The 13,589-nt window shown below is 39.2% G+C and overlaps 1 protein-coding gene across 1 annotated transcript; it reads right to left on the reverse strand.

The window, feature by feature from the left end:
• Nucleotides 1-7,037: 7,037 nt before the first annotated feature.
• On the reverse strand, nucleotides 7,038-11,732 carry LOC120777649 (3 beta-hydroxysteroid dehydrogenase/Delta 5-->4-isomerase type 2). Its single transcript, XM_040109101.1, has 5 exons — nucleotides 11,602-11,732; nucleotides 8,412-8,585; nucleotides 7,905-8,351; nucleotides 7,680-7,832; nucleotides 7,038-7,606 (listed from the first exon to the last, which is right to left on the reverse strand). Exons 2-5 carry the CDS (start codon nucleotides 8,572-8,574, stop codon nucleotides 7,161-7,163), a joined length of 1,209 nt encoding a protein of 402 aa, XP_039965035.1. The 5' UTR covers nucleotides 8,575-8,585; nucleotides 11,602-11,732; the 3' UTR covers nucleotides 7,038-7,160.
• Between the last annotated feature and the right edge of the window lie 1,857 nt (nucleotides 11,733-13,589).

Consider the following 13,589-nt stretch of genomic DNA (forward strand, 5'->3'; position numbering starts at 1 on the left):
CCATTCAAACAAGAAGCCAACCCTAATTCTCAGTTAAATGCCTTCGCCGTCTAAACAATTCACGCGCAAACGACCCTAACTGTTCTACATTCCGATTAGTGGAGATCACACCACGAACATCTAAACGTCCATCAGTTCAGCTAATCCCCATACCACACAGATCTCTAATGCGCGAATACATCGAACATTCTCCAAATTACATGCATCCAGTCCCCGTCCATTTTGAGGTGAATCAGAACCTGAGAAATCGTGGGCATCGTTTGGAAATAAACAGCTGCGAAAAAACTGCGTTTAAAGTCTCGCCTAAAGCCGAAACAGTTTGAATATCGGGTCAATAAAATACCTATATCTTCGAAAATAGTTCGAACTTTTAGAAAATTCTCTGGTAGATATATTCTTGAATAGTTAAACTTTCGGAAATATACTTTGTTTTATTTCTAGGCTAGAATACTCTTCAATGCTAACAAATTTTGCGTTGCACAGCTTCGTTTTGATTTACTATTGTGAATGTTTCAAATGTCAAATTCAAATAGAATTTTTTTCCCGTCTTTTTAAAATACATGACCTGAAATCCATTATAGTAGCTTATAGAAACCCAAAATAAAGTATTAATTATATAAAGCGTAAAAAATAATTTCTCCACTAAGAAAGAATCAACACACCAGCAAGGTTGCCAATCGCAGCTAATGTCTTTATCTAATTACACTAGGCTTTCATATAATCGGCTATAATCGCCAATAAAGAAGAAGAAGTCTTTCGTATACATGCATAAAAGTTAACTGTTCTATTCACTACTTTCCAACGATCGCTTGGCGTTACGAAGACCCGACTAATGTTATGTGTTGGCAAATGTAAACCTACAAACAGCTGCTCGGTGTAGATCAGTCGCGTTTTTACTGATGACATTAAGTATATTTAGGGGTTTTTTTGGAAAACCGAGCTGCTCGCATACAATATGCTCCGCTTAGAAGAGAGTATCTTTTATCCTGCTTAGAAACGAGTAACTTCCACGCTATTTTTTATGGCAAACTAAATAATTTCGAACATTTCTGTTATTGCGCACGCAAGTACATACTGAGGAGCACCTATAAAATAAAGACAATGTCAAAATACTTAAGAAAAGCGAGAGCCTAAAGAGCATTAGCGCGAAATTAACACGACGGTCATGAAATTTCGTAACTTCTTCATTACTTCACACTTTATTGCTAATTTGACTTGTGTAAATAAATATGCAGCTATGTATGAAATATTGCCATTCGCATTGTTAACTCAGTACTACATATAAATACAACAACTATACAAGGAAAAAATTTGCTGTTAATTTTCTTAAACAGATATTTATTACTATACTTAAATATATATACGCCAATACAGCTGAGAATCTTTGTAAATTAAAGAAGAGTATTTTTATCTATGATTTCCAAACATTTTCCAACATTTTTAACAATTAATGGCCATTGAGGCGAATACCAGCAGACAAAATTCAAAAGCAAAACAATTTGTAATTAAAATATATACCGAAAAAGGTTCAACAGCAAAGAAATATAAACAAGCGAATTTGTAAAATAATAAGTAACCAAAACTTAGTATAAATTTACCACACTTAAACGTACATACATACATATATGGAAATTCGAGTATAGCCACATGCAAATGGATGTGTGTTACTAAAATTACAAAAAAAAAAATATAAAAGAATTTTTTTAAAAATCAAACACTACTACAAACAAACACAAGAATTTTGAACTGGACGAAATTGAAGGAAATCAAAATAGTTATGCAAATAACGGACTAACTGGTAAACAGAAATTATGCTATAAAAAAATAAAGTTAGTATTAAAATTGAGGCGTCCGAAGGCATGAAAATTTTACTTATTTTCGTTTTTATTTCATACAATTTTCTTATTATTTTGCCAAGAAAGCAACCATGACACCACAAAAATCAATGAAGAAACCAAAAACAAAAACAAAAAAAAACAAAAAATAAGTATATAATATTTGAGATGTTGATATATTTAGTATAAAGACAATTTGAACGTAAGTTCGAAGAAAAAAAGCTGTAATAATTGTTACTAAAACAACTCATAAGGATGAAGAAGAAGACAGGAAGACACTTGCATTCGAAAACCAAACTGTTAATGCTGAAATTTGTGAGAACGGCGAAAAATGTTGATCATTATGAGGGCTAAGTGCATAATATAATTGAATTAAGGCAAATTGAAGGCATAACGGGCACAGTGCATATAAGCATTAACAGTAAATATTTAGCAGAAAGTTAAGGGCAGTTAAGTTGAGAAAGCAACAAAACAGTTAAATGTATGTAAGAGTAAAATATATATTTAAGGAAAATAATATTATTATTACTATATATTGGATGATGGTGATTTTAAAGCAAAAAAAAATACACAAAAATCGAAATTAAAGTTAAAAGTGAACTTTAGATTTAAGCAATTAACAATTCTATGAAGTATATATATATATATAAATGAAATGATTGAATTAATACAAGAATCAATAAAAATACCACAATAAAACTATGAACATTGTTCAAAGGAAATAAATTTGACAAAAAAATATGTTTGTGTTTATCTCTTAATATCAAATGAAATAATGGAGTAAGTATTATTTTACTAGCGTGGGCAAAAAATAGTAAGACTTTGATCATAATTTATTCATCAAAATCTATGTCGTCCTCTTCAGATTAATCCCCCTTGGCCCCAATACACATGTGCCAACATTTTCTCCAATCTTCCTCTAAACAGTTGTTAAAGTCAATTTCGGTATAACATTAAATCGGCCCATAATTCCGGACTCTTGTTATGAATAGTTTCACGCAAACGACGCATAGCACTCAAATATTATTCCTTTTTGCCAGTTTGGTCAGTCAGAAGGAATTTGGAGTTCACTGCACCTAGATAACCGAAGAAAACTGTCAACAAAACATAGATTTTTGACCTGCTTTGACGAGTTTCTATCGGCTTCGGCTCAAATTTGACATGATATTCGGCCGATTGATCGTCTTTTTCCGGAAGTTAAGCATAGACCAAAAGACTCATCACCAGTAATAAAACGTTTCATGACATCCTTGTAGTCGGAAGGCATTTATACGCAGGCATTAATTTTGGAACCAATTGTGCTTACACTTTTCTTAGGGCCAAATGATCTTTCGAAATGATTTTCCCTGATCCTATACCAATGATGCCAGCAAGATCTTAGTCAGAGATTCTTCATTTTACTTCATTTTACTTCATTTTACTGACGTGTTGATCATCAGTTGATGTTGATGGCCGTCCTGGACGTGGTTCATAGTCTACGCGTTCACGACGATCTCTTAATAATTTGTACCAATCAAAAACCCTGTCTCGCGACAAGCAATCACCGAAGACCTTTTCCAACATTCTGAACGTTTTGGCATGAGAAATTTGAATCTGCACACAGAATTGAAAGAAACTTCTTTGTTTAATAATTTTACTCATCGTAAAAATCGCCGAAAGAATTTTATGAGCTTTAGAAAGACAAACATACACTAAACACTAATAATTATTTTGTGATGTGACATTTGGCACAGATGTCGAAGTCATACTGACCTAGAAAAAACATTTCGATAAATGGGTTTTCGCCCTAAATTTAAATTTAAAAGTGTTTTTGTTGGAGACTCTGGATAGGCTATGAACCTGCACACCAGGGCCAGTATACCCCAAAACATAATATTAGGAGCTCAGCATGTACTATATACAGCCAGTGTAGTTCGGTAGACACTGCTTTGCACGCCGTTGTGTCATGCTTGGAGGGAGAAATTTGAGGTCGAATCGAACCTTAAGCACCTTTTTTCTATGCAACAGAACTGTTGTGTCAGAGCAGGGCAGCGCGCGAGCACTACGAAAAGTCAATAGAGCCACTCCGCACGGTGACCTTTTGTCTCTTCTCAAATCTAATTCTTAGCAGGGCGCTTCCTTCTTTACCTTGTAGAAAATGGGAAGTACGGCAAATGCACTACTTCAAAGATTGCTATCAGCTTTCAGGGAGCCTGTCACATTAAGGGTCTCGCACATACCATAGAGAGATATGTGTATGTGGCGGAGTCGCAGGAGAAGCGGCGCAATAAACTTTTTTACGAATTAATCAAAGCTTAAGAGAAAAGTTGGAGGACGAGTCTTTTGTGGCAGCTCTCAATCAACCCTTGTTTCAGATTGCCAGACAACTGTAGTGTTCTTCAAGAAGTAGATAGCAGCAGATGAACTACTACGAAGTGCGGCTTCTTTTAGGGAGCTATGCATCCGCTCCGATAACAGCGATAACAGAACTATAAAGCCTTGAGTTCGCTGACAATGATCTCAAAGCTTGTCAAGGAGTACATGACCTATTCATCAAACTACTGCAATATTAAACTCGCCTAGATGCCTGGACACAGCAGAGTTTTCGGAAAATGTTAAGCAGATAACTCTTTGAGAAAGGACACCCTTACTCAAATCCAATCAAGATGGGAACGAGCAAGTGTTCCCCTGTCTTCGTGCACTCGGGCGCTGGATCGATGGTCTTCACTCGAGCTCAATAAGCGTTCGTGAGCAACCAGCACTTACGGGGTTGCCAAAGCCTTCTGACCCAGAGTGGAACAAAAAATATCTATAGAACTACTAGCTCTTTTCAAGGATCACACGGACGCAATGATAGGTGTCCTAAGTGGACACTGCCCAATTAGCACTCATATGGTGACGGTACAGATTTTGGAGGACGAAAGTCAAAGTTACAGGGAGGAAAAAGAGATAAGAATATCTACACACTTTCTCTTCTACTATCCAGCTTTATTCAGGCAAAGACTGAAGTATCTCAATTACCATACACCCTTCGATTCCGCTGAATTGGATGGAGTAGATATTAGCTGACTCAATTAATTTGAGGCTGACTCTAGGCACTTTGCAAATATGCGACGGTCCTTTTGGTCTTGGTTTTGATGCATTCTCTTAAGAATATTTCGATTATTCTTCTCTGAAAATTTTAAGTAAATTCCACAAATACTCTGTAATGTTCGAAAACCAATTAATTCTTCTTCTTCTTTACTGGCGTCGACACCGCTGGCGCGGTTATGGCCGAGTTGACAACAGCGCGCCAGTCGTTTGTCGCTATGTGACGCCAATTGGATATTCCAAGCGAAGGCAGGTCCTTCTCCACCTGGTATTTCCAACGGAGTGGAGATCTTCCTCTTCCTCTGCTTCCCCCGGCGGGGAATACTTTCAGGGCTGGAGTGTTTTCGTCCATCCGGACAACATGACCTAGCCAGCGTAGCAGCTGTCTTTTAATTCGCTGAACTATGTCAATGTCGTCGTTTATCTCGTACAGCTCATCGTTCCATCGAATGCGATAGTCGCCGTGGCCAATGCACAAAGGAACCTTTCTCTCGAAAACTCGTAACGTCGACTCATCAGTTGTTGTCATCGTCCAAGCCTCTGCACCATATAGCAGGACGGGAATTATGAGTGACTTATAGAGTTTGCTTTTTGTTCGTCGAGAGACTTTACTTTTCAATTGCCTACTCAGTCCGAAGTAGCACCTGTTGGCAAGAGCAATCCTGCGTTGGATTTACAGGCTGACATTATTGGTGGTGCTTACGCTGGTTCCAAGATAGACGAAATTATCTACAACTTCAAAGTTATGACTGTCAACAGTGACATGAGAGCCAAGTCGCGAGTGCGACGACTGTTTGTTTGATGACAGGAGATATTTCGTCTTATATCAATATCATGGCACACGCCAGCAGCTGAACACTCTTTTAAAAGATTGTACCTGCTCGATTAAGTTCTGCAGCTCGAATTATTTTCTCCAGCAGCAGATTGAAGAAATCCACGATAGGGAGTCGCCTTGTCTGAAACCTCATTTGGTATCGAATGGCTCGGAGAGGTCCTACTAGTAGCAAATGTAAAACTTCAAATGCGTTTTTCTCAAAGCTATGTTTGTTTTTGAACTGGTGATCCCTTTAAACCTCTTAAAACGCAAAATATTTAATTATTCAATAATATATATTTTGTCTCCTTTACAGTAATCCCCACCAGATGTAGTACACTTATGCCAACGAATAGTCCGAAACACTTTTCATACGCATTTTTTCAGTTTTAAGTGTTTCATATAGACAGTATGACTTGCCTTCTTGCTGTAGCATAAATGTGACAAGACAATACTAAGAACCGAACTTCATTAAAATTCTGAAATATTAAACTTCACGAAAAGTAGGTGGTGCCACGTCCAACTAACTGATTGGACTTTATCTCGCCTGGAAAATCAACAACTGGCCATATATTCACAATGAGTCAAATCTTGGAAAAGACCCGTGAGAAGAGGATCGACACGCATCACATCTTCGTGGATTTCAAAGCTGCCTTTGACAGCACGAAAATGAGCTGCCTTTATGCCGCGTTGTCTGAATTTGGAAAACTAAATTGACGTTGAGCAATACCAAAAGTTCCGTCAGGATCAGGAAAGACCTCTCCGACTTCCTATCGTGCGAGTTATTCACTCTACTGCTGGATAAAATAATTCGAGCTGCAGAACTTAATCGAGAAGGTACAATCTTCTATAAGAGCGTACAGCTGCTGGCGTACGTCGATGGTATTGGTATAATTGTCATCAAAAGGTCAAGGAAAAACGACTGGCGCGCTGTTTTACAACACGCCTAAAACCGAAGCGGTGTCTACGCCAATAAAAAAGAGAAGATATGAAGCCAGTGCCACAACCACTTAAAAAAAATATATATGTATAAAATATCCTTTCCCAATTTGTTGTCGTCTTTCTTACATATATGTCAATTTTCTCTCAAGTTATCGCTTTCTCGTACGGACGGACGAACTAAATAAACTCCATATCTATTTCGGGTAGTTGTGAGAAGAATAGAAATATTGTGTGTCCACAAGCATCAAGTACGTAAAATTTTTAAGAAAATATAAAGCTTTATAACTGTAAAAAAAAAACAATTTTTTAATTAACCATACCTTTGAAAAAACTTATTTTAAAAATATACAAATTTAATAATTTGTGCTTATCTAAGGCAAGACATAAAAACATTTTTTGCTATTTTACATAAAAGTATATGTATCTACATATGTACGAGTACATCATTACTTGCATATAGTATTACAACCGATTTGTATAAGCAAGCTCTGTAATCGAGTTTAGCTAGATTTCCCATTATTTTTCGAGCGCTGCTTTTCCCACCACTGCGCATACCAGCGCGCACTTTCTTGGGCAGCAACCTTTGGCTCAACTAGCGGTACATAATCCATATGTATCGAAGCGCGCAAACGATTAAGCATCAACACCGACGCTGTGAAGGACGCAATCGCACGAAGCGAATACGCCAATTTGAATTTCGTTACAGGATAAAATAACTGCACAAACAGTTCGGTGAGGAAGGAGAGAAGAAAGAAAAGGAAATGCGGCAGATACCATAAGGTCAAATTGATCTTGAATTTTCCACCGAGCAAAGCCATTTTCTGTATAAATCTGGTCACATCATTGATAGGCGTGTCATCGGTCACGAACACCGGCAGACCGGCAATTGCTTTTGGAGTCGCCTTAAGCGTTTTGTAGGCACACAAATGACCCCAAGCCACGTTACCTATGTTGGTAGAGTATGAAAAGTGGTTTAGTAAAGACAATATTTTTGTTGTAAATAACGCTATTTGATTTACCAGCATAGACGAGCTGTTGTTTACCACCAGCGCCAGCAATGCGGGGATAACTGTAACCACGGCTTGACAGGTACTCGAAAACACGTGGAACAAATTTCTCATCGCCTTCGCCATAAGTGAGCGGCGGACGAATGGCCACAGTTTCCAAATAATCTACGAAATTAGAACGATATTTATGAGTATTTAAGTTAGTTAAGAAAGCTCAACTCGGACATTTGTGCTTACCTCGCTGATTACTAAGCAGTGTTCCATTCGAGTTCAACACAATAGATTCAGCGCGCAATTTCGACGACGAATAGCCAGGTATCAGGAAGGATTTGTCGAAATCAGCGGGTTCCTGCGCATTAAAAGTGGGCGTATTGGCCTTTGACTCAGTTTGATTTATGACTATGGTGAATGTGCTGTAGCCTTTAAAGGGCACCAGACACACCGATGCACAGCTGGTGTATATCAGCCTTCTCACATTATGCTGCACACATAAGTCTACCACTGTGCTGGTTCCGTTCACGTTGACACGATCCAACTCCTTGAAATTTGGTGGATACTCAATGCTGACTAAAGCGGCACAGTGGAAAACACAATTTACATTCCTGAAGGCATCCTGCACAGTGCTGGACTTTGGCTCGCAAATGTCTCCGACAAAGGTCTTCAACGCCGCTATGTGAGAAATGCCTGCAAAATTAAATGTGAATACTAAGCAACTTGTTGTTGTTGAATAAGACAATGTCGTACCAATTTTATTTTCAAAGGGCTCGATATCCAAAGAGCGAACTTCTTTGATGCCCAAATTTTTTTGTTCGCGCAAAAGATATTTTAACAAATGCTGCCCGATAAAGCCGCTACCGCCAGTGACTAAAACCACTTCCTCCAATGCGTTCTCAGCCGTTGACGTCATATTATCGGTTTCTGGAATAGTGGAAGATATACATTTTTCAATCTCACATTAAGGCTTGAAACAAACGATGGACGAGTCTAAAATTATACGATACATTGAATATGTACGTAGGATATTAAAGGGTAATCCAGTTCCAGGTTCCCTACTTTTTCAAAGAACAAAAAACAGAAACTAATGGGAATGTTTCCTATCATTCGAAAGAACATTCTTTGGCATTTCTAGCGATTGACACGCGTGATGTTTTGCTCAAAGGTCTGAACTTGAGCCAGAAATAGGCCTTATCGCTGAACAAAATTTGGCTCGAAGACGTTGGATTTCTTGGAACTTTTTAAGAGCCCATAGAGCGAAGCAATATTCCTTGGGAGTTCGAGCGTCTTCAGTTCTTGCAATTAAGATCTCGACGTAAAATACGCCAAATCGTTCCATACGTCCGAGTTGCTGCAAATGGCGCCGAATCGACTCTCCACAGTCTTCGTATATACTCTCAGCTACGGCTGCTATATTTTCTTCACTACGTGCTGGACGTGATCTATTCGGTCGAATATTATACAAGAATGAATGTAGGGCCTCACGATGGGTGATGGTTGATTTTCGACCTAATTTGATGTGGTTTTATCGGCTTCGGCTCATCCGTGCCACTATATTCGGCCGATTGATCATCTATTTCCGGGTTGAAACGTGCGCAAGTATCGGAGATGTGTGCATCAACTTTATAGAAGGCTTTACTGAGGAATCTTGATATCCAACCAACTCGTTCAAGAGTTGAAGCCGAATGACCATAAAGCGCGTCCAATGTTCATTGAATGGGTCCAAAGCGAGATGGCCACCGATCAAGATTTTCAAAAAATATGATTTTTCGACGAAGCTTATGCTTATAACAAAATATATTATATTTATAAAAAAAACTATTGCATTTTGATTGATGATAACCCACAAACCATTAATTAGACGTCGTGCATCCTCAAAAACTCGCTGTTTTGTGTGCTTTATGAACAGAGGCCATTGAAATTGAACCATATTACTTCAAAAATGAAGCCGGCTAAAATGTAACAGTCCATGGGGAACACCATAGAGTCATGATTAATGACTTTTTCGTGCCTGAATTGGAAGAATTTTCACGATCTTTGCTTCCAGCAGAATGGCGCTAGATGCTATAATGCCAACGAAACAATCAATATATTAAAGGAAACTTTTAGTGAGCGCATTATCTCGCGGCGAGCTTCTAAGACCGTGCGATTTTACACCGCTAGATCATTTTTTATGGTGTTTTGTGATTTCGCTTATCTACGTAGATAAGCCCGAGACGATTGCCGCCTTGGAAGAGAATATTCGACACGTTGCTACATACGGCAACAATTGTTGCCAAAAGTGTTTGAAAATTGGAGTTCATGGCTGGAATTTATTCGAGCGAGCCGCGATGGTCACATTCCCGAAATCATTTTTAAAATAATGGGTTGTCAAAAAAGTCTTGCGGTATTTTTATTGAATTTTTTTTTTTTATTGAAATTGAAATGAATTTTTGATGACTCATGCCCTGCTTTTGACCGATGCTACGGCTGCTACTATGCCGGTCTCTTTCCACCAATTCAGCGATTTTATCGCAATTTTCGACGACAGGCCTTCCGGAGCGTGGCGCATCTTCGACCACTTCTACACTAGAACGTAAACGTTGAATCCATCATTGCGCGGTGGAAATGGAAACTGTATCGGGTCCATAAACTGCACAAATTTTATTGGCGGTCTCTCTTTCCCTCTTGATCGCTCCTAGCGGACACGGTATTGGCTCTGCCTCGCATTCGTCTGCAGAGTTTCCTCACTAAGCGAACTCGTCTGCTTTTAAAACAGACCAACTTATGTGCGAGTGGAGTTGAACTGTCAGTGAGCTTAAATCCTTGCTAAATACGTTTACTAAGATGGAATTTGGCGACGACGAGGCTAGTAGTGCCGCCTGTTCCACCGTGTAAATGGTCGTAACTGAGAGTGTACATGAAGACCATGGAAAGTCGATTCGGCACCGTTCGCAGCAAGTCGGACTGACATATGGAACACATTTGAAGCATTTTACGTCGATATCTTAAATTGAAAGCGTACAAAATACAGCTTGTGCAAGAACTGAAGCCGCTCGACCTGCCCAAGCGACATCGTTTCGCTCTATGGGCGCTTGAAAAGTTCCAAGAAGATTTTGAGCCAAAATTTGTTCAGCGATGAGGTCATTTCCGGCTCAACGGGTATGCAAACAAGCAAAATTGACACATTTGGGACGAAGAGCAACATGAAGAGATTCAAGAGCTGCCATTTCATCCATAAAAAATAAGTTTTTTTGGCCACCAAGATCGTGTGATATCACATTGTGAGACTTTTTTATGTGGGGATATGTAAAATCTAAAGTCTATGCGGACAATCGATCGTTTCGATTCATGTTTTAGTTCAAATAGATTTACCCACTCGTAAGGGACAACGTTCACTCATAAAACTCGCCGTTTGAGCAAAGTTTATGTTAGCATTAGCGGAAAAAGAGATCGGTTGGTAATCTTAGACGAGTTGATATTCAGTCATGCCAGTGCTAATAAGTCTCAACATTATAAACTTGAAGTAGGTTATAGTTTCACTTTAACACATTTTCGCTTGCAATTAAGTGGCTATGTTTACATACAGTCTCCATGGCCTGAGAGACTTTTTGGCAATAAATCTCGACCCATATGTTTCATCATTTAACTAACAAACTTGGCCAGGGCCAAAGAACGAAAAAGGTCACAAACATAAACAAAGCGAGCCACCGCACATGCGCACGCACACGTTAGTTTGTGCTTTGATAACGGCAACATTGTATACATAACAAAACATTTACGTAGTATGTCTATACTATGTCTCCCAAACCGGTTTTCCTCACGTAACCAAGCCATTAAGCGGCGTTCAACATTGCCCTTTGGCATTACTTCAGCGCGAAAAGATTGAAATAGTTTATCTTACAACAGTTTCGATCCATGAATTAGACTACCTTTATGTGTGCCCCTGAAAATTACATACCTTGAAATACAAAAATTAAAAGCACAATTCACTTTTAGCACAGTGTTGGATGATTCGGCAGAGCTTTTAGCAAAACTTCACTTTTCTTCGTTTAAATTTGCACGTTCGAGCCGCTTGGACGCTTGTCTACAACTGAAAATGACTGCGCTAAGCTAACAACAATGTAGCGTTTCTCCAGTCAGAGAATGGACCAACCAGCTGATTGAGCGTCGACTACATTGCAGCTATGCAACAATTCTAGGTTATAGCCATGGCCCGGAAGCGTTGTATAATAAGTGTTGCGCTCAATCCATAGTTTTAGTATTTAAATGACTTAGCATCGCCGAGAGTGCGCTTTAGTCGTCTACCAAATGGTTGTATGTTTGTGTGTCTAGTTTTGTACATGTGAGCATATCCAACTTTTTACAGTCCACTGGTTTGTTTTCCAGCTTTTGAAGCTCATCAGAGAGAGGGAGAGAGCGACAAATGCGCTCCAAAGTCGTAATGAACTAACATTAACATACAATTTTCCAACAGTATTGCAACATCCAACAATTGATTCGATTATGAACTATGTTGTAGTGTTACGTACAACCGTTATTGTTGTTCCAAAAGTCTGAGCTTAAGAAAACGATAACTAAATAAACTTTTTGGCAAAGTGCTTAAGAAACCTTCTACTTATTTGCAGCTTTAACCCTTGTGTTAATTACAATATTAAAATTAGCTTAAACTTCAGTACTTCATGGACTTCGGTTATAGTCGTGTTTACAACATCACGCCAGTCATTCTTCCTTTTCGCTGTTTCATCCATTCGGACAATATGACCTAGCTAGCGTTAGCGCGGTCTCTTAATTCGCTGAACTATGTCAATGTCGTCGTATATCTCGTACAGCTCATCGTTCCATCGACTGCGGTACTCGCCGTTGCCAATGCGCAAAGGACCATAAATCTTACGCAGAACCTTTCTCTCGAAAACTCATAACACCGACTCATCAGATGTTGTCATCGTCCATTGTCTTGCACTATATAGCAGGACGGCGATAATAAGTGGCTTATACAGTTTGGCCTTTGTTTGTCGAGAGATGACTTTACTCAGTCCAAAGTAGGACCAGTTGGCATGATTGACTCTGCGTTGGATTTTAAGGCTAATATTGTTGTTGGTGTTAATGCTGGTTCCGAGATAGACGAAATTATCCACGACGTCAAAGTTATGACTGTCAACAGTGACATGAGAGCCAATGCGCGACCAACTACAACCTCGACAACGATGACTGTTCGTTTGATGACAGGATTAATATCATCAGCGTACGCCATTAGTATCTGTTGTCTTTGTAGCGGCAAAACCATTCCTGAAGTAATTTCGTGGCATGGTAACTAGTCGGCAATCCTTGGCAAGATAAAAATCCATGTCGGTTCCGGTTAATTAGACCCGACTGTGGTGAGAACGCTTCCTAACTCACCCCCCTCGTTTTGTGGTCGATCGCAACATTGTGAGATAAACTGTTTGCTTTATCTCCACTGCGACATGACAGTCAGTCCTCATCATTCTGGCTGTTCTTTAGACGTTTACGAAAACAAATGTTTTCACTTGCAGCTGTACGTAAGGAACTTAAAATACCGTCCCACAGTTCCCTTATACCGAGTTGATTCTGAGTGCTCTCAGAGAGCAGGGGTGCAAGTCGAGTAGAAAATCGTGCGGCTGTTTTTGTGATTGCACTCGACGTCAAACCTACCTTAAGTTTGTTCACGAGCATACTTTCTGTGTATCTTCGCTACAACAAAATAGTGGTCCGAGTCGATGTTAGGTCCTCGGAATGTGCGCACGTCAAGGACACTGGAAACATATCGACCATCTACAACCTCGATCAATATTACCGATCAAGTTTTCGATCCGGAGACAACCAGGTAATTTGATAAATTTTCATATGCTGGAATATAGTACATCAGATAACCATATTTCGCGCCCTTGTGAAGTCGATCAGCATCAACGCATTTGGACAGATTTCACT

This window comes from Bactrocera tryoni, chromosome 5 (genome assembly GCF_016617805.1).
Source record: "Bactrocera tryoni isolate S06 chromosome 5, CSIRO_BtryS06_freeze2, whole genome shotgun sequence".
NCBI lineage: Eukaryota > Metazoa > Arthropoda > Insecta > Diptera > Tephritidae > Bactrocera > Bactrocera tryoni.